The sequence below is a fragment of the Gasterosteus aculeatus genome, chromosome Y (genome assembly GCF_964276395.1).
Source record: "Gasterosteus aculeatus chromosome Y, fGasAcu3.hap1.1, whole genome shotgun sequence".
In the NCBI taxonomy this organism is placed as follows: Eukaryota; Metazoa; Chordata; class Actinopteri; order Perciformes; family Gasterosteidae; genus Gasterosteus; species Gasterosteus aculeatus.
The window spans coordinates 2255855-2276607 of NC_135709.1; the positions used below are offsets into that span (position 1 = coordinate 2255855).

A 20753-nucleotide genomic window follows, 5' to 3' on the forward strand; every position below is an offset into this window, starting at 1 on the left:
CTCGTTGAATCGTACTGCGGCATTTTCAGAAGTGTGACGTATGCACATATGAACTACGTCCAACAACGTAGGCAGTGTCCACTAAGTGTCCTTTCTCTAGATTCTCCATCTAGAGTGGACGTGGACTGCGTGGCCAGTCCCGACTCTTCAAGGTGAACGTGGTCGCGTCACCGTAGTTAATGGGAGGAGAGGCTCGTTTCGTTTGTCAGAAGCTGGTCGGGAGCTGCGATGAGTACACGGATACATTTTTTTTCTAGTTTCCACGGCGTGAAACTTGCAAAGGTTGCCAAAAGCAGCAAAATAGAAAATAAAAAGCGAAGCGGCAAATGGGATGTCATCAACACGGTTGTTATGGAAACATTAAAAAAAAAAGAGCTCTCGGGTGAAGCGCTCCTCGCAATATTATATTATCAATTTTTGTACATAGATTAAGTACATTGGTAATCGTGCACATACTTACAGTACATCAGTCCAAACCAACATTGCATAGTACTGTAATAAGTCATCATAATATCTAGTTAACAAGTGTTATGACTCTCACTGTCCCTTCAAATGTGGTTTTAATACCCCAAAAAGTTTAATTTCCTTCAGCTCGCTGCACTTTGTTACCTTGCTAATACACTTGAGATATTGCACCGCTGTAACTACTTGCAGCTATAAAGGGAAGTAGCACATTTGTAGACGTCATTTAACTAGTCATGCCTGCGTCTTCTTTATTCCAGATAAATACACGTTGGTATTGCCAGAGAAAGATGCATCACTTCCTGTGACATCGTTGGGGACTGGCTGTGAAAACACATTCAGACACACAAATGCAGTCAGTCAGGTCAGCGCTCGCATGAACCCAAACCCGGAAAACAACGGGTGGAGAAATGAACGGGAGTGATCTCTTTTTTATTTTAAATTTTAAAGTTCCCCCTCACCTGATTCCCTCCCTGGGACCCACGTGTACTGTTTCTAATCACTCATCAATAAGCATTGTGAACATTAATGTTAATGCCCTGGCTTTTGGTTATTCGATTTCATTTAGATTTTTTTCATTTTAAATTAAAATTTTAATTCAATTTAATTTATAAGAAGAAAAATAATTTGCATAAATAAAAGTACCAAATAAACAACTTTTAATTGCAAAAAATAGTGCGATCAATCACAATTAAAAATGGTAATGGTTGCCAATACAATAGGTAGAGTTGCAGCAGTTGTGGAATACACAGAACCCAACTGTTGCCTGGTGGCAGGAGAGCGTCTGTTCACAGATCCGCTTTGGGGCTGTTAGCTGCTCATTGAAGAGGGGAAAGACAGAAGGTTTCATGCAACATGTTTTTTTTTTAACACATGCAGTTGTTCTCCCCAAACACCGGCTTAGTTCCACTCTAGCTAATGTGTCAAGGGCCACTACCCGAAACACAAAAACCACTGAGTTCTCCAAAGGTCTTTAGTCCTCCTTTTTGGTTTGCTTTTTTTCTGCATTATATATCCACAAGAAGAAGACGTACACAAATAATGGTGCCCACACACACACACACACACACACACACATGGACGGGCATGCCACCCTAGCTAGTTGAGCAGTCTTCCCTTGTCTTGTCACTAGGTTCTTTGTTTGGACTTTGTTCATTGTGTCACCCAGCTGCTCCCCGATGACGCCACAAGATACTGAAGCTGCTCTTGTAATTTAGCACTGTGTGTGTGTGTGTGTGTGTGTGTGTGTGTGTGTGTGTGTGTGTGTGTGTGTGTGTCACGAGGCCTCCAGCCCCCATGGCAATGCATTGATGGAATAAACAGGATTCAGTGTGTTTTTGTTGCACACTCATGGACGGAGCGTGATGAGCATGGGCTCCATGAGAGGACAAAAGCAGCGGGAGGAATGACAATATGCACTGTGGAAATATTGTTTTACTGTCCCGCGACGGCGAGGTAGCTGCCAGCGACGCCTGCCTGCGTGAGACGACCAAAGTGACAAAAGTGACTCCTCCGGGGTCACATTTTATGTGGAAACAAGCTTTCGGGTCGGGTAAGGAAAAGTCTTGTCAGCAGTCGGTGTCAGACCGGTTCTTGGGTCAGGAAGCCACATTAGCCCACATAATGTAAACGAGGTGAGATCTTCAGATGTATCCATTCCAGTGACATTTGCCACACAAAATAACTATTGTTGCTCAGATCACTGATGGAACCAGCTGTGGCTTGGCTATCCTTTTGTACAGGTAACAGGAAGCCTGTGGTTATTGAGACGTTGCTCATGGAGAAGGCAGCCACCAGACAGATTGTAAACTAGTTAACAGTTCAGACGGAATATATATATATATATATTCTCCCCTGCTACCGCCATTCCACCTCTGCAGCAGCTCGTCTGGTCTTTAACCTTCCTAAGTTCTCCCACACTACTCCACTCCTCCGCTCTCTTCACTGGCTACCGGTGGCCGCCCGCATCCAGTTCTAAACATGGTGCTCACATACCATGCTGTGAATGGATGGGGTCCAGCTTACATCCAGGACCTGGTCCAACCCGACATCCCGACCCGCACTCTCCGCTCTGCATGTGATAAACTGCTCGTTCCTCCCTCACTGAGAGCAAAACACTCGACTAGATCACCACTCTTTGCTGTCCTGGCCCCTAAATGGTGGAAGGAGGTCTCTGAAGACACCAGGACCACAGAGAGCCTTCACATCTTCAGACTAAAGTCACACCTCTTCAGACTCTACCTCCACTAAAGACTAACTAACTGTAGCATATAGATCGGCTTATTGATTACCCCGAGGAAAAACATCCCTCTAGGGGACAAGTGAAGGCATCACTAAAGGCATTCAGGTTCCTTCTGAAGGGAACACGAAAGTCGGTGGACACCAATCCAACAGTTGTTGATCTCCGCGTGGACCAAAGTTGTGGAGCGACCAACAAAACGACGTGGCCGTTCTACAAACCTTCGCCGTTGTTCCTTGCTGTCGGTTGCCACTAAAGCATTGAACGCATTATGATCTGTTAGACGCAGAGATGTAGCTTAATGGTGTTCGGTTCTACTCAGTCCACGAATGGCTGCAAACGGGCGAACGATAGTGTCGCAGCGGTCGAAGACTAGAAGATCGCCGTGCGAGCACATTTACCTTTTTACTCTTTTACTCACATGCGCAAACGCACGAAAGAAATGGAACCACTGGCAGCTGAACGGGTGCGAATGGCTGAATGGATGATGCGCTTTGGGGAAAGACCAAAGCCGCCATCGCCACAGGATGAGCAGAGGTGGCGGCGGTGAGCTGAACAATTGGTCTGGCTCGCGTGCACGCACACCGGATCAAACGCATCAAATGTTCTGCTTTGGTCATGGTGGCAGCTGACGGCGGTCTAGGTTCTTGTCAGTGAGTGTGTGTGTGTGTGCGGTTTGTAACAGCTGCAGGAGGAATGGCTGGCATCCACTCCGAGCATTTCCGAGGGGCCAAACACTTTCCCCGCCGCGGACCACACAAACCCCGCGGGGTTATTTCAACCGCACCGCGCATTCGTGTTTCACGCGAGTCCTCTTCCTCCCGCTGGCCACAGATTCTGGCTCACGTGGTCCTCACTCGGCCTGGAGCTGTGACGGGTTTGGACCACATCAGGGTGTAAGACACTTTTATGGTCCCCGTTTGACATGTGGTGTCCTAAGCAGCTTAGTGGGCAAAATGGATAGATTATAGGTATAGATTTCTGATATTTTAGACCTGATAATAATACTGATATTGGGAAGTGGGGGGAAAAAACAACAAACAATGTTGGTGCTATTACATCTGCTGCAGGAGGAGCCTGGTCCGTCTGACTAGGAGCACTGGAGGTGTGAGTGGTGACACTGGAATGTTTGACGTGTTGCCTGTCAGGAAAAGACGAGTCTCTCACTGTAGGACCTTTATCTGGACCCTGTTGGGACCTGGAAGCCCTCTGACTGGATTGGACCGGGTGTTCACATGTGATGATCATATCGTCTGCTCATCTTCCAGCTAACAAAGATCTCTACTCTAATTCCTTCTCCTGTACCCACTTTCTTATTTGTATGTTAAGTTGTTTAAAGCGTGTGAAGTTTAAAGTTTCCTCAGTAGATCGACGGCTTTCCCAGATGCTGAAATGATAAAAAAAGTGATTGTCCTCTCCTACTCTCACCTCCACTCTTGTCCCCTCTCATCTCCCCTTTCCTCCCACCTTCTCCTCCTCTCGTCGCCTCTCCCCTCCCCTACTCTCGTCTCCTCCTCCCCCCCCCCTTCTGTCCCCCTCGTCTCCTGCACCCGACCCCAGTGTGTGGTGAATTTCATCAGCGAGCTTCAGGAGCAGATGTGCAGGTTTCAGGAGGAGATCAGCACTCGCATCCAGGAGAAACGGGCCCTGGAGGAGAGGGAGTCCCGGCGGGGGGAGGCCGGGGGCGGCCTGAGCCAGGCCGGGTTAGCCGGCTCGGACCGGAGGGAGCGCCACGGAGGAGAGACTGTACACGTAGGGAGACTAGACGGATGAACTCCTTCCCCTCCTTCCCCGTCACTTCCTCTCGTCTCCCTTTTTCCTGACCAGCCCTCACGCCAGCCGGTGTTTGGAGTGTTTGGAGCTCCCCACAGAATCAAACTAACAACCCTTGCTCGTAGAGTGTTTGCAGATGGTGTCGGGGGGGGGGGTCACGCTCACTGCTCTCTTGCTCTTGCAGATTTTGAGAGACTTTTCAAATACTTTCCATTCATTTTGAGGGGTTTATGAAGGTTGAGGCTGAGTTGGTGACAAGCGAGGAACCCTACGTTAGCGCAGTGTGACCTACTTTAGGCGTCTCTCTGACTCCTCAAGTATTCGTAGCCTTTGGACAAACGCATTTCAGCGCCGATCCGGGTTTTGTCTCTAAATCCTGTTGCTCTGGTGTTTTGGTTTGGATTTGCTTGCATGACGGTGGTTCCTCCCTCTACTAACACAGCGTCGTGAGCCGGTTTTCCCCCTTCACTGACCGGGTGGATGGGCTCACCATGCTGTTCCGATAACGGCGTGGTGCTGAGCGAGGTTTCTTTGGACAGTGGCAGCGAGCCGCCTGTCCAGCTCTTTGACTCGTTGGGTCGTCTCTGGGTTTCCTTTATTAACCACCGTACAGTTTGGGAGACCTTTTGTAACCACTGTGAACCCTCCCGTTTCTATGTTGGCATGTTACACGGCTAATGTTGCTCATTGTGACATTAGGATGGGATTCACGTCCTTTTCCTAACTAGTAGGTGTGTCCCCCCCCCCCCTGCATGTTTAGGCCGCTTGACAATTGCTCCGAAACAGACGTGCGGAGTAAACAAAGCTGTGTCTTTTTTTTTTCCCCTGTAGGATTTGCTACAAGAAGTGAAGCAGCTGAGGAGCAGATTGGAGGAAGTGGAGGGAGAGAAGGAGCAGTCTGAGAGGAGACTGAGAGCCACTAAGGTACTTGATGAGGCCCACGCAGGCCGCGAGCTCACACACTGTATGAAGGCCACGTGTTGGACCAGTGAACGAGGAATCGGTCACGTGCCAGTTTGGGGCTTTTATTCGAGAACTGTAAAACTGGATAAACAACCAACCAACCTATTGGAAAACACACACATAAGCTCTTTCCTCCCCATAAGGTTACTAGCAAACCACCAAAGGTCGGAGGTCAGACTGCTAACGGTCCCCCCCCTCAGTGTGACTTGATTTGGAAACAGTATATCGGACATTTCATCAGACGGACGGACGGTGTCGGTCGGTATTGGACGGTTCGTCACAGACATGAGACCGGTACTAATCTACTAATTGCGTTTGGTCATTTTCATTTCGCCAAGACGCGGCTGGACACATTTGACCGGGTTTAGGAAGCGCGTCTCTCTGACTCTTTGTGAGTGTCGGCGCCATTGCTTTCCCTGCGCTCACAGTGCTTCCTTCCTCCTCTTCGCCTCCCATCTCTGCGGCTCGCTCGCTCTCTCTCTGCCTTCTCCTCATCCCTTACCCCCCCCCCCCCCCCTCCACCCGTCGTTACCCTCTTCCTGTGTCTCTGCTCTCTCCAGCTGTCCAGCTCGCACTCTCTCCGCGCGTGTTACCAGTCGCTCGTGACGGTGGAGCGCACGCAGTCGGAGAAGCGGCGCTGGGAGGAGCGCTGGCGCGGCGCGCAGGTGCCTCCTCTTCCGCCTCGTCTGGCTCCGGTCTCCCGTGCTTGTCCCCGTCTTCCAATCAGCACCCAGTCCCGCTGTCCCTCCTCTTCTCGTTTGCTTCTTCGTCTTCCTCGTCTACTTCCTCATTTCCTTATTTTGTGCTCGCAGCTCCTCTTTCCTTTGGCTTTGTTTGTCCTTCTGATGTCTCTGAGAGATGGACTGTGTGTGTGTGTGTGTGTGTGTGTGTGACCCACATCAGGAAGCTATTAAGCCCTTTATCAAAGTGTGAATGCCTCCAGACACGGTGAACTGAAGAAAGACTGATCAACATCTGTAGGGCCGTCACACCGTCTCCAACAGCTCAGATGAGTTTGTCAGGTGCAAGCCGTATTCTCAACCACCAGAAGGTTCTGAATTCATAGAGGAAATCAATCTTTCATGCCTTTCGCCGACGGGACGGTCCACAGGGAGGGGGGAGGTCAGCGGGGTCGCAGTCAAACCAGAACATCTAACCTGAGAACACTAAGCTCGTGAGGGCAGCGCTTCAAGTAGAGGGTCATTAGAACACAAGTGAGTTACATGGGACTATGGGTCAGTGGAGAGCATATGACAGGGGGACAATGTCTCGTTACTCTCATCCGTCCTTTGGCCGACAATGGACTCAGTTAGTCTTCCCAGAGAGCAACTCGTCTGATGTCAGATCTCAGCGATGGCGTACAGCTTCTTCGGTGTTACAGGTTGGACGTCCGTGGATCACACGCACTCTACCCTCCTCCACAGGCGCAGATATCGGAGCTGCAGCAGCTTGTGGCGACAAAAGACGCCGAGATCGAATGTCTGCAGACCCAGCTGCTGGCCCGGGGCGGCTCAGCCAATGACAACGCGGAGAGAGGTACTCCCCACTCCCTGTACATCCACATCTGTCCGTGCAGATGTGTGCCCGAGAGAGACACCTGCTGTAACTTCTAACCAAAATGTCCCTCTCTCTCGTCTGCCTGTACTTGACGGCTCTCTGACTCTCTGCTGACCCCTGCTGTAGAAGAGGTGTATATCAAGCAGCTGATTAACAAATGTAAGGCATCATCTGCTGCTGCTCCAACCCCGAACCTCACTGTACACCGAGCTGCCTCGATTCATGTGTAACTTTGTATAATACATTGATGCATTACCGTTGCCAAGTGAGTTATTTGGCGCGATCTCAAAGCGTGAAACCAGCAAAATGTCAAGTGGTGGCAAAGTGATGGGTTTAGGTTTGGACCACAGCCGAGCTTCCGTTTGTGTTGGTCGTAGTAAACATTCCAGCTTCATTAGCACGCATGGGGCTTATACCTGACGGCATGGCCTGTTGACAACGGAAAGGTGCAGATGCATGTATGACCTTCAACGCACAGCGCCATCTACCAGGCTTCGGTCTCGTTTGGTTTGGGCGACTGGGGCCCAGTGGAGAGCAGGGTCGTCCTTCGATCGGTAGGTCGATCCCCGGCGCCGCACGTCATGTCAACGTGTGAAGGCCCCGTGGGCCCATGGGAGGGTAGACAATGAAGACGATCAGTGTAATGTTTCCGTTCCCTTTGGCCACTGAACCACTAGAACTGCTAGAGGTAGAGGCAGGACCAAGGTCCAGTTAGGACCATAACCCATAGGAACCTGTGAGGAGAGAAAGTACTCTGGGCTTAGTGATGACGATTGATGGGACATGAAGCCATTATTCCACCGTACTCACAGGCAGTAGTGCTTACTAGCACTACTGCCCTCAGCAGTTGGTCTCTTGAACCAAGTCCATGTCCCCCATTGACCCAGCAACCCTCCTCCAGATAAACAGTTCCAAAACCGAAGCCTTTCTTGTTGGCACTCCACACCAGGTTCAGTCATCCTCCATTATCCATCCCACCTTCGACAGTCAGGTCGTAGCCCTCTCCTCCACAGTTACCAATCGGGGAGTTAGGTTTGACCCTCAGCTGACCTTTAATGACCATATCAAATATCTGTGCAAAACCTCCTTCTAACATCTCAAAAACATCTCCAAACTCCGCCCACGTTGACCCTGTCAGAGAAGCTTGTCCGTGAATTAATCTCAAGACTGGACTGCTGTCACTCACTTTCTACTGGAATCACTGGCAAGAATATCCTGAATCTACAATCCGTCCTAAACAGCGCTGCCAGGGTCCTGATGAGAGGAAATATGAGCACATGACACCCGTCCTTCACTCACTACACTGGCTCCCCGTCTCATTCCGGATTGACTACAAACTTCCACTCCTCACTCATAAATGCATAAATGGACCTGCGCCTGTGGGTGAGTGGGGGAGCGCGGTCGTCCTCCAATCAGAGGGTTGGCGGTTTCGATTCCCAGGCTCTGCTTGGGCAAGACACTTAACCCAAGATGGCTCCTGTAGCTGCGACTGCAGTGTGTGGATGTTAGTTACTGAGGTGCAGGTGTCACTGTGTGTGGTTCTCCGGTCATCAGTGTATGAATGGGTGTTAATGGGTGAATGATGTCATGTAGTGTTGAAGCGCTTTGAGTGGTCGGACTAGAAAGACGCTATACAAGTACAGACCATTTACCATTTACCTCCCTATCTGCAAGAACTACTCACTCCCCAAACCTTGGAAACACATGGACATACACACATGTTTTAACATACTTATCTGTTTATATTGTCAATTGTTGATTATTATTATTATTATTATTCATTTATTTATATTTCATTATTCTCCTTATATCGCGCCACTGCATCAAGTCAGATTCCTCTATGTGTAACATGTGCAGCAATAAATGGCCTCTGGTTCTGATTCCGGTGTGCGTTAGATTGGTGGAGTTCCCCTCTAACACAAGTGGCTCAGTGTTGTGTTGTGTGTGTGTGTCTGTGTGCTCTTTTTCTGCTGCGCTTTCCTTTTTCTTTGGTGCAGTGTGTCCCAGGTGATGCTGCACGGGCCGCGCCGCTGTCAGTGTGCATCCGTCCTGCTTGTTTACTACCATTAGCATGGCTGCCATGACTGTCGCTAACACCCCGTCACGTCCATCAGGGGCCCTAAATGAATGAGACACAAGGTCACCGTGGATCCAGAATAGCATTCTGACGGCAGGTCTGTCTTTGTTAGACCAGGAATACCAGAGGCTGAAGGTGGGGATGGAGTCGTTGTTATCTTCAAACGAGGAAAAGGTAAATCCAACCTGTTCATCACGCCACTGTCGAGGCGTCTTCAATGTCCGAAGTGTTGACGGTCCCCTCACCTTAAACAAAAACAGGACCGACGCATAGAGAAGCTGACCGTCCTGCTCGGCCAGTACAGGAGGATGAGGGACGCCATGGCGCTCACGCAGGGTAAGCAGGCTGAGAAGCCCCCGCCCCCCCCCCGCCCGCCGTGCGTGACCTGACGCCGTGCTGCTCTGTGGCGTTTGCAGGGAGCAGCGAGGAGGAGCTGGACGGCGGTCTGCGGCCCGGAGCCCTCGCGCTCAAAGCGCCGTCTGATTGCGGCCGGTCAGAGGTAAGGCGAGGACGCCGACGCAAACACTTCATGACAAAGCGAGTGACGGCGAAACCGATGAAAGTGACGGGTGTCTCTTCGTAGATGTCATCCAGAGGCTCGTCTCCGCTGATGCTGTCTTCCTCGCCCTACCTGAGAGAATCGGACTCCAGGTACAAACACTCAACACACACACACACACACACAGCTAACAGCAGCATATTGACCGCAGCCCGGTGTGCCAATTGTAGCCTCCGGAACTCGACGGACACTGCGCAGGCGTCCACCGGGGACGCCGGCTTCCTCAACGGCCCGTGGTACGTGAAAGCTCTGCGTTCGTGCGCCGCTCACTTCCCACGTCGTCCACAATGAGCGCGGCGCTGTAATCGTCTCTGATCGGGAGGTGTGTGCGTTTGCGTTCGCAGGCATCGCTGCAGGTTGCTGTCCAGCAGCCTGGAGGAGCTGCAGAGTGGCTCCTTCCAAAAGGTCTCCTGAGCTTCCACTGGCTTTCACGATGCCGTCCTACTCTCCTCGTTGGCTTGCTTCTTTCTCCGTGTCTACTTATTGAACTAAAACCGCTAACTGGGTCCTGTCCTTTCTCTTGTGTCTGCGTTGGCTCCAGGCTGTACAGATCCAGCCCCTTGAAAGTGAATCAGACACAAGGGCAGAGGTACTGACCTGCTGCATGCCTCCCCTCAGACTAACCCCTCCAACCCCCCCGGCGTGCCGTGTGTGTGTCAAGTCCATTCAAAACGCCGATCTTCTGCCTGTTCACACGTCTCCACAAAGCCAGTTCTTCATGTGTACATGCAAAGTGTTCTTTTCCTGCCATCCACGAAGCGGCGCGTACATCTGCTTTTGTTTCATGGCCACGAATCATCGTGGAGCCCTGTGACGGAGGCCCCGCTTCCTCCTCGAGTAGACGCCGGGAATTGACGAGGAAACACACAAATGTTTTGCAATATCGACTTCGCCTCATCAACATCTGTTACACAAGTACAGGCATGCTACAAGCAACCAGCCAGAAAGTGTGTGTGTGTGTGTGTGTGTGCACCTCGTCCTTTATATAATCCCGTTTTCTGTGGGAGGAGGCGTCTGCATGCATCCCTCACCCGGCCCCCTGTGGGTCTGGGACTCTGAGGGCCTGGACACAAAGCGTCTTCTCTCTGCTGGCTTTTTGTCCTCTCATTGGACCCAGCGTCCCGCTGACTCTCCTCAGACGGAAGCAGGGCTCTGTCGTCACGAAAAAGGCACCGGGACGTGTAAAAATGTAAAAAATGAGGCCCATGTTGTGTTTTCGGTGACCTCCAGGATGCTCAGGTGGAGGCGAGCAAGTACCAGACTCTACCCGGGAAACTGAAAGGTAAAAACAGAGAGCCGAGAGCCGAGCTGAAAGGAGACCGAGGGCCAGACGGACACTATTTGTCTTCTGACCAGGACCAGGACCCGGACTACAGTCTCAGTGAGTCTCTTCTGCCTGCCACTCGCTACATCACACCCGCCTGTTTGAATACAAGAGATCGAGGCCTCAGTGGGACATCAGGCCTCATGCAAGGACAAGTCTGTCAAAATTCAATTCATTTTATTTTGTTTACCCCAAAATCGCAAATTACAAATATGCCTGAGAGGGCTTTACGGTCTGTACACACACGACATCCTCTGTCCCGGAACCCACCATCGGCACAGGAAAACCTCCCCACACCTTAGAATTCACTATGTGGGGGTTTTATACTTTGACAGTGCAATCATTTAGGTCCAGACCCGTGGGAGACACGCGCTGCATTTGGATGTGACATCGTGAGGCACCGATCCTTCTTCTTAATGCTTCTCATCGGGGCCCCCCCCAGCCCCCCGGGGTCAGATTCTGGGAGGCAGGGACCTGATCTCAAAGCTGGAACGTTGACAACATCACGAGAAAATCATTTGAACGGCCACTGTGAGGCAGATGCAAACGTGGTTCCTTCCTTCGTGGGCAAATTGAGGATTTGGGATAATATTGACACGTATGTACATGCAGAGTAGAGGAACTCTGAGGGGACACGGTGAGCTGAGACGTGTCCCCTCAGCGGCTCCCAGCCGAGGACACGTCCTGACGGGCACGTTCTTCAGTCCCAAATCCAAGACGTTTGTGTCAAAAGCCACAATCAACCGATCAAAATGTTAAAAGTCGCTGTGACCTCACAAAACATAATAATACATAATTCAAGAATGAATTTGTCATGTTCTTGTGATGAGACGTTTCTGCCAGGAAGTAGTAGTTTAAATGAAACCCGAAGGCTGTATAGTGTAAAGCACATATTTAGCTGATAATGACATCGTGTAGCCTACATTAAAATGAAACCAGCATATTTGTACAGTTCAGTTTGAGGTAAATAAACCTCACTGAGGTTCGAGATCTTTTGGACTATATTATTGCATCATATAGAGGGATACGTATTCTTGCAAGAGGCCCAGTGTTTATCTAATATCGTTTTCACTGCACCACAAATGTCAGTTTGCAGAGAACCGCAGAGGATGCATTACAAAAGCTTCAACTAAACTAACGGCTGGCTACTTCTGAACCATGTGCTCCCCTGTGTGTCCTCTCCCTGTCTGCTCGGCTCTCCTTTCTCTCCCTCTCTCTCTCTTTGTGCCGCGGGTGCAGTCCGGTGCAGGAGTGCCAGCGCTCCGGCTTTAGGTACGGTACGCACGCATTCAGACGTCCGCGCCGAGAACACACTTTTTTTGCGATGTCCGCGCGAAAAACGAGCGAAGGGGCCCAGCTCGAGGAGCTGTTTTCACTTGAGGCGCCACGGCCCCCGAGGAGAGAGCAGGTCCAGCCGGAGCTTAGAGTCAACAAAAGACTTCTCTAGATGGAGCGGGTGTGTTAGCACCGCCTCGGTTAAACCCCCCCAGTGCAGTTTTCAGCCTAGTAAAGAGTAAAGTAAAGAGAATGCTTGTTGCTCTCGTCCTGTTGGCTCAGGTGTATGGACCGCCGTTTGTAAAATGTTGCACGTTCCAAAATCCTGCGCAGTTTTTCCACATTTAGCGTTATCATATGCACCAAAAAGCACGACAATATTCACATGTCACTTTTTCAAACATTTAGAGAGAAATTCATGTACATGCATGCAATAACTTTTCCAAGGATAATGTTTGGCAGAAACAAAGTTGTTAAATAATATAAATGTTAAATCTAAATGTAAATCTAAATGTTAAATCTAAATGTTAAATGTTATATGTAAATGTTAAATCTAAATCTAAATGTTATATCTAAATGTTAAATCTAAATCTAAATGTTAAATGTTATTTCTAAATGTTAAATCTAAATGTAAATGTTAAATCTAAATGTAAATGTTAAATGTAGAGTCTACATTTAGCTCTACATTTAACATTTAAGACTTGACGACTGAACATTACAATAATTACGGTAATTCACTTTTTTTCCACAATTACCATTATCATATGAACAAAAAAGCACGACAATATTTACATGTCACTTTTTCAAACATTTACAGAGAAATTCATGTACATTCATGCAATAACTTTTCCAAGGATAATGTTTGGCAGAAACAAAGTTGTTAAATAATATAAATGTTAAATCTAAATGTAAATCTAAATGTTAAATCTAAATGTAAATGTTAAATGTTATATGTAAATGTTAAATCTAAATGTTATATCTAAATGTTAAATCTAAATCTAAATGTTAAATGTTATTTCTAAATGTTAAATCTAAATGTAAATGTTAAATCTAAATGTAAATGTTAAATGTACAAGTTGTTAAATAATATAAATGGTAAATGTAAATCTAAATGTTCAATGTAAATGTTAAATGTTATATGTAAATGTTAAATCTAAATCTAAATGTTATATCTAAATGTTAAATCTAAATGTAAATGTTAAATCTAAATGTAACTGTTAAATGTAGAGTCTACATTCAGCTCTGCATTTAACATTTAAGACTTGACAAATGAACATTACAATAATTACGGTAATTCACTTTTTTTCCACATTTAGCATTATCATATGAACAAAAAAGTACGACAATATTCACATGTCACTTTTTCAAACATTTAGAGACAATTCATGTACATTCATGCAATAACTTTTCCAAGGATAATGTTTTGGAAGTAACAAAGTTGTTAAATTAAAAAGTTATTGGAAAAGTTAGATTTAACATTCAGATTTAATATTTATATTATTTAACAACTTTGTTACTGCCAATGTTCATATGATAATGCTAAATGTGGAAAAACTGCACAGGATTTTGGAACGTGCAACATTTTACACACCGCGACAGGTGACGCTTCAGCGTGCGCACGCACACCGACCTGATCCTGTTTCAGCACCTGCTTGTGCATTTACACGTATGCAAACGCGTGACTAGTCCGGCCTTCTGCTTCACCCCCTGCTGGCTTTCTCGTCACTAACCTCCCATGAGACGGGGTCTCCGGGCGACCTCTGTGATGTTGGTGGGTATCGTATCTCAAGCGGCACGTAGCCAAGGAGCCCGAGAATGAAACAACAATGGTCGTCTTTGTGGCGCCGGCGGCGTAGAAGAGAAGCCCAAGATGCTTCATGCGCTGCAGTTTGTGTGACACAGAGTGAACAGAACACATAACCTGAAGCAGGTCGGGCAGTCTCAGTGTGACGCTGAAATAAACATATAAACAACATGTTTATCTACTGACACAACTCTCACAATCTTAGTAAACAGGGACCCAAGTGCATGAATGTGCAGCTTGTGTGCCGTTGACAGTGGTGTTCACCATGTGGATTAGACTTCCAATGAAATAACCACAGTGGCGGATAAAACACCGTTTTATTCCCAATCCCAGATTCCTGGAGAGTCAGTTGTGCTGTTTTGTGTTTGTGTGCAGGGCATCCAGAAAGGCCGGAGGAGTGTCTTCCGTCGGACCAGTCCCCCCTGTCTTCTGGAGTGGACTCTGGGCAGCAGTCCCCCGTCTCACCGGAGGGCAGGAAGAGCCACAGGGGCATTAAGAAGTTGTGGGGAAAGTACGTTTTTTGTTTTTTTTCTCCCCGATGATTCGCGTACATCCTCTGGTTTGGCCCGAGTCTCACCGGCGGGTCGGTTGTCCCGCAGGATCCGTCGCAGCCAGTCGGGCAGTCCGGCCCAAGTCCACGACCCCGAGCTGGGCGAGCTCAGGAGGGGGGGCTTCAGAGCCACAGCTGGACCGAGACTGGCCCGTCCGGGGAACACACGGTAGAAGAGCATTCAATCAACACTTTTAACTGCTTTACCTGCAGTAGCAGCAGAACCAAACCCGATCTTATGTGATGTGCTGGAGAATCGCGTCGCAGCAAAAAAGCTTTTCCGCATTTGACTAACGTGAATCATCTGCTGCTCTTCTCCACATCAGAGACCTGAAGGGGCCTTTTTCTAAGTGGAGCACAGAGCAGGTGTGCGGCTGGCTGGAGGAAATTGGACTGGGCCAGTACGGCCTCCTCGCTTGCCACTGGGTCACCAGCGGTGAAACCCTGCTGTCGGCCACCCTGCAGGACCTCGAGAAGGTACGCCGCCGCCCTCCGCGCTCTCCACTCAGTCCGTCGGGTTCGGTTCTACCCGTCGGCTCGTTGTTTCCCGTCCGTCCGTCTGCTCGGGGTTTAGCAACGGCTGTCTTGTGCTCTTCAACCTGCGTGTTAGTTTCGCTCTTCAACCCTGTCGGGCTGTCGGCCTCAGACCTCCTCCCCCTCTGTCCGTCGCACCACAACCGTTGGCAATTCATCAGTGGTTCTGGCGTAACCGGCAGATATCCAAAGACTTCCGTTTCTGTGTGCTGCTCGTTTACAGTCTAGACTTTAGGGTCAAGAGCTAATTCATCACCGATTGAAATGTGAATCATCAGCCGAGGCTTCGGCCTTTAGCTCTTCACACTGATGGAAGTCATCTGCGAGCCTCTGGGACCGGATTGGAAAAAAAAAAGTTTCTCCCTCTCGTCCCCGGTGTCTCCAGGAGCTGGCGATGAAGAACCCGCTCCACAGGAAGAAGCTCCAGTTGGCCATCAAGGCGTTCGGCAGGGGGCGGCCGGAGAAGTCTGCGGAGCTCGGCTGCATCTGGGCCACACGTACGCGCTGAAAAAGCCCCGCACACTGAAACGCGCTTCATTCTGACGTTCCCGCCGCATTCAAACCCGGGACATTTCTGTTCCACAGGTTGGCTCGATGACATCGGACTCCCTCAGTACAAGGACCAATTCAACGAAGGAAGGGTTGATGGGCAGATGCTGCGTTACCTCACGGTGGTGAGTTTGTGACGGACGATTGGTGACAGTAACGGCTGCTTCTCTCCGATAACGCGTGAGGTTAAAGCACCCGTTTGCACGGTCCAAGTGAAACATTAAGAAGCGCTCGCCTCTTTGCTCCCTCCGTCCTCAGAGCGACCTGCTCTTCCTCAAAGTGACCAGCCAGCTGCATCACCTCAGCATCAAGTGTGCCATCCGCGTTCTCCACCTCAACAAGTTCAACTCCAACTGCCTCAAGCGCCGGCCCGGCAACGAGGTAAGCCGCCGCGGTCCGGAGTCGAAGGCGGAGCTCCGGGTGCTGCTTCCGGGGTTCCGTGCGCCACATAGCTGAGCGAAGTCTCCAAACCCGCTCAGGCGTCTGCGGCCTGTGGCTCGTGTACTCGCGATATCGCTCGCTCTCTCCAGCTGCCACTTTAGTAGATCTTCTGATTGCACATCTGTAAAGGACTGTTTCTCAGGCAGTGAAGATCATTTTCCAAAACACTTTTGCACGCTTTGAGGAATGCTTTCATACCATGAATCATGCGGTATTTGGTGTAACTAAGGCACAGGGTTTGTGCGTGTGTGTGTGTGTGTGTTTTCAGAACCAATACACCCCCAGTGAGGTGGTGCAGTGGTCCAACCACCGGGTGATGGAGTGGCTGAGATCCGTGGATCTGGCAGAGTACGCACCGAACCTGAGGGGCAGCGGCGTGCACGGAGGGCTGCTGGTGAGTAAACGCAATCACGCAGTGTGTGTGTGTGTGCGTGTGCGTGCGACAGAAACACAAAGTCGAGGTCGAATGCATCTCTCCTTCTGCAGATGCTGGAGCCTCGCTTCAACTCCGACACGCTGGCCATGCTGCTCAACATCCCCCCTCAGAAAACGCTGCTGAGACGCCACCTCGCCACCAACTTCAGCAGCCTGGTGGGAGAACAGGCTCACCGGGAGAAGAGGGAGTACGCGGAGGAAGCGGGTTACGCCCCGCTCAGCATCACGGCCAAAGTCAAGGCGAGTGCGACGGGGAGCGCCTTGACGCTGCGTTAATACAACGGAGAACTCTTGCACGTTAAACCGAGGGGGGAAGCCGCGGTGCGTCAGCTCAATTTAAGCTAAATTTAAGCTCCGAGCTGTGGGTTTAAGCCCGTGAGGGCAGAATAAACCCCCGTGCCGCTCCTCGGAGCGCTAACACCCCACCCAGCCGCCTGCAGCATCCTCCGCTTTAAGCCCCTCTTTGCTCTGCTGACTCAGATCCTTCGCCGTAGTAACAAGTGATAACCTACAGTGCATTGAGCGAATGTCACAGTGGCTCCGGTCAGTCAAGAGGAAGCTTGGAGGAGCCATTCATAAAGCTGCTGGACACCTAACGTATGGAGAACTGAACAATACTGTATGCACGCGGAGACTTTGGACCATCCAAAGGCAAATTTACATTAGGATTAGGATTAATAATGAGCGGACCTCACCGAGCATTCACCCCCTGCAGGACGGGACACGTGTAGATGTTAAGTTTCACAGTGTACACGTATGAGGGAAAGAGTGCGTTTACGTTTGTTCATCAGGGAAGCTTTGAGCTGGGATGAAGCGACCAGACGAGCAGACAAATCCTCCCAAGTCGACTTAACCGCGTTAGTTAGTCCTCGTCCAAACGCGCAGAGCGACTTCCTGGTTTCTCCTTTGGCTTCAGATTCTGAGATGACAAGCAAAGGAAATGTCTCCGTCCAGTCCATTCCCCGGTGACCCTTTTTCCCCTTTCTGTGTTTTTTCCCACTGCAGCCCAAAAAGTCGGGCCTCTCTAACTTGACCCACCTCAGGAGGAGGCGGGCGGAGGAATCCACGGACTACGTCTGTCCAATCGAGTCGTCCTCGCCTCCGTCGGGACGGCCCGCAGCGAACGGGGGTCAGGCGGCGCGGCCCCACTCCGGCTTCCGATCCCTGAGCCCCATCCTGGACGGGGAGCCCGACCGCTCCGGGCACCAGGTGGGGCCCGGCGGCGGCAGAGCGGACGCGTCTCCGTCGGCGCCGCCGTGACAACATGTGTTCCATCAGCCGCCCGCCACTGCGCCACTCTGCTTCCTTTGCTTGCGGCCCATAATGCCTCCGCCCGCCCCCACCCCACCCCCCCCCCCCCCCCCCACTTTGCTCCTCTAGAGCCCCGTGCCTTAGCGAAGAGATTCAGAGACACCATCAATCTGCAGACTGGTTCCCAGATCTCTGACCCGGTGCCATGATGGAGCGCGGCATCTCTCTGACATCACTTCCTGTGATCTATACACCAGTATATACATCGATAAATCTTGCTGTGCAGTATTAAGCCATCACTCGTAAAGGATTTGATATGCGTGAGTCTGTCATCCACCCATTTACCCCTTTAATGCCCTCGTGTTAAGTGGTCGAGATTAACCTGTGCAATATTTGCATAATAATCATGGCGGGCTTTAATTTAATATTTATGTCATTGCAGAGCTGATTATTAAATGGCGAGACGTTGGTCATTTTCTACTGTTATTTTCATATATTTGATGTAATAGTATTTTTTATAGGGAAGAAAATCTTGCTCTGCTAAAGGAAGCTCATATGTGGTCATGTAAATGTATAAAGTTTTACTAAATAATTTAATAAACAACATCACACAAAAAGGTGATTCCTTCTTTCGACACAAAGAGGAGGGCAGCAGGTTTTATTGTGGATGTACACTATCAGGGACCTTTTCCTCAGGAAGCATTCAACACTTCCCGTGTTTCTCCTTTTTAAATCACCACCCCGTCTAACGATAGAGAAAACCCCCCCATTGGCTTTAACCACTAACCCGCCTTCACCGCCGCCGCCATCATCACCCTCATCCTCATGGCCGTGTATGACGCCAGCCCGCACGCCGCGGACCAATCTCGGCCCGAGGCGGCTGCCGAAACATCACCGTGGTAACCCTGTTTGGAAGTGCATGTTTGAGATTGGCTCCGTCAGCATGAAGCTACAGGTACCAAGCGTCCGCCTTGTTCAGAAGTAACGTACAGTACAGTAAAGAAATACAAAGCAACGCGTATAGGAGGTAAGTCATTGTTTCACAGGAAGTGTGTGTGTGTGTGTGTGTGTGTGTTGCAGAAGGCGATCACAAAGGGTACCATGTTGCAAATAGAAGCTCTCTCTGAAAGCATCAACAACCTCACAGTAAGCGCACACACACACACACACACACACACACACCAGCTGCTGGTAATCTACTCGCGCACACGAGATGCTCGTCATGCTTGTAACAGACGTTCCAGTGACTCGGATGGAGATCTGCGGAGGGAGGGGCCATTAAAACCAGTCGCACCGTGACTGATGCAGTAAAAGCTGCTCAAACAACAAATAAGTAACTTATTAACATTATTACGATTGTTCAAAATTAACAACAGATATTGGACATTTTAAACAATAATTGGTTTGTTTTTTAACAAAAGAGCTGCTTCTCGTCGCTGTGCTGTAACTCTGGTTGACATGCTGACATGTCGTGTGTAGCATTTCACAAAGTTTTCTATGTCAAACAATGCACCTGTTGACACAGATAGTGGTCTATCTCATTGTTGTATGAAGGTGAAGGTCTTCTCTGTTAATCCCCATATACACTAAAACTAATTGTGTAGACGGATCTCAGCTCAGCGCTGAACAACAACTCCGTAGCTATCTAACCCTTTTACTCCCATGATCCTTTGCTTCCAGTACCTGCTGAGCCGGGACGAGCTGCAGAAGGAGCGGAGGCGCTCTGCGATGGCTAGTTTGAAGGACAATGACCTGATGCTGTCGGCTCACTAATGCTGTCAATAAACAGCTTCAACCCTAAAGTGACCCTCGAGCGCTGGAGCTGCTCAAACCTCACAGAGTCCCTCTGAAGTCCCTCTGTTCTGCACTCAGGAGCACCAGTGGAAACCATCATCACGGAATGATAATAACGGAAATCTTTGTTTAATTTTGAACAATAACTAAAGTGTCACTCATTGGCCCTTTGGGGTATTTGTTTTACTGCTTCCTTTGTTTATCTATGCAATGTGCCCTCAAAAGATCGTGCATGCTTGTATATGAATGGGAGGAACGGGACACGTCTCCTGCGTGCATGTGATATGCAGAAAGGCTGATCAAACACAGGAGCCAAGGTCACAGAGGGAGCTTCAGCCACCGACACTTGGGTTCCTCAGGAGGATCCCATTGAAATCTAGAGACACCACCTTCGTGTCTTCACAAAAGGCCGACGCATCAGAGGAAGAAGATGATTCCTCTGGAATCTGGTTGATGGTGACCTGAATTCTCCACTGTCCATAGGTCTGTTTGAGTTACAGAATATTGGAAACATTTTGCAGGATTAAGAAGTAGAAATGTAGAACTTCTAACCGAGCACCAATGGTAATAGTGCCGTCGTGGGGGCTTTGTTTTGTTTAATACCTAGCGTGAAATTAAGTCATTGACATCGATAGAATTATTAATAATCACTTAGAGAATTAAACAAATGTGTGAGATAAGGGGCAGATGTGAGTGAGGAACGACCACACGGTCGTGTTCCTCGCGTAGTTAAACCTCTGTCTGTAGGTAAGTCTATATGTGGTTACTAAATGATGATCTCACTGATGAGGTTTGGTCCAGGAAGCGTTGGGCTGGAGAGGCCGATCCCCTGACAGCCTGATTCCTTAATCCTATCACTTGACGCAGCCGAAGCGTAAAAAGAGTTGGTTGGAGATGCTACAGTCTTCACCTTTCGCCGACCAGTCGGCTCGCAGAGGAAAGGTTACCGGAGACTTAACCTGTCAGGTGAGTCGATTAGGAAAGAAGGTTTTCAGAGAGGCGGTTTCTCATTGACTCAGTCCCGAGCAGAGGGACCCTGTGGTGTCTGTGACTTGACCGATCGGACCTCAGGGCTGTTTCACAGAGAAATCAAACACATAGCGTTTTATGTCTCGGAGCAGCGATGCATTCCACGACTCAGCCTGGGTTTGTGTGCTATGATGGGT

General features: G+C 49.5%; 1 protein-coding gene across 39 annotated transcripts in view; it reads left to right on the forward strand.

Annotated features, from left to right (window-relative positions):
- LOC144390785 (liprin-beta-2-like) overlaps nucleotides 1-19749 on the forward strand; it is a 47333-nt gene extending 27584 nt beyond the window's left edge. For 7 of the 39 annotated variants that reach the window (XM_078097186.1, XM_078097187.1, XM_078097191.1 and 4 more), the window contains 24 exons: nucleotides 4262-4453; nucleotides 5306-5398; nucleotides 6862-6973; nucleotides 7121-7153; nucleotides 9184-9245; nucleotides 9332-9407; nucleotides 9488-9570; nucleotides 9655-9722; nucleotides 9801-9866; nucleotides 9975-10035; nucleotides 10172-10219; nucleotides 10861-11011; nucleotides 12194-12226; nucleotides 14409-14544; nucleotides 14633-14752; nucleotides 14910-15060; nucleotides 15503-15614; nucleotides 15703-15791; nucleotides 15925-16047; nucleotides 16376-16501; nucleotides 16594-16782; nucleotides 17548-17751; nucleotides 18874-18939; nucleotides 19474-19749. In XM_078097186.1, coding sequence (XP_077953312.1) covers nucleotides 4262-4453; nucleotides 5306-5398; nucleotides 6862-6973; nucleotides 7121-7153; nucleotides 9184-9245; nucleotides 9332-9407; nucleotides 9488-9570; nucleotides 9655-9722; nucleotides 9801-9866; nucleotides 9975-10035; nucleotides 10172-10219; nucleotides 10861-11011; nucleotides 12194-12226; nucleotides 14409-14544; nucleotides 14633-14752; nucleotides 14910-15060; nucleotides 15503-15614; nucleotides 15703-15791; nucleotides 15925-16047; nucleotides 16376-16501; nucleotides 16594-16782; nucleotides 17548-17751; nucleotides 18874-18939; nucleotides 19474-19566 — 2487 coding nt within the window. In that variant the 3' untranslated portion in view covers nucleotides 19567-19749. Of the gene's footprint in view, nucleotides 1-4261; nucleotides 4454-5305; nucleotides 5399-6861; nucleotides 6974-7120; nucleotides 7154-9183; nucleotides 9246-9331; nucleotides 9408-9487; nucleotides 9571-9654; nucleotides 9723-9800; nucleotides 9867-9974; nucleotides 10036-10171; nucleotides 10220-10860; nucleotides 11012-12193; nucleotides 12227-14408; nucleotides 14545-14632; nucleotides 14753-14909; nucleotides 15061-15502; nucleotides 15615-15702; nucleotides 15792-15924; nucleotides 16048-16375; nucleotides 16502-16593; nucleotides 16783-17547; nucleotides 18411-18873; nucleotides 18940-19473 lie in introns of those variants that run through there. The other 32 variants (XM_078097201.1, XM_078097209.1, XM_078097194.1 and 29 more) reach the window with 15 other exon arrangements.
- The last annotated feature ends 1004 nt before the right edge of the window (nucleotides 19750-20753 follow it).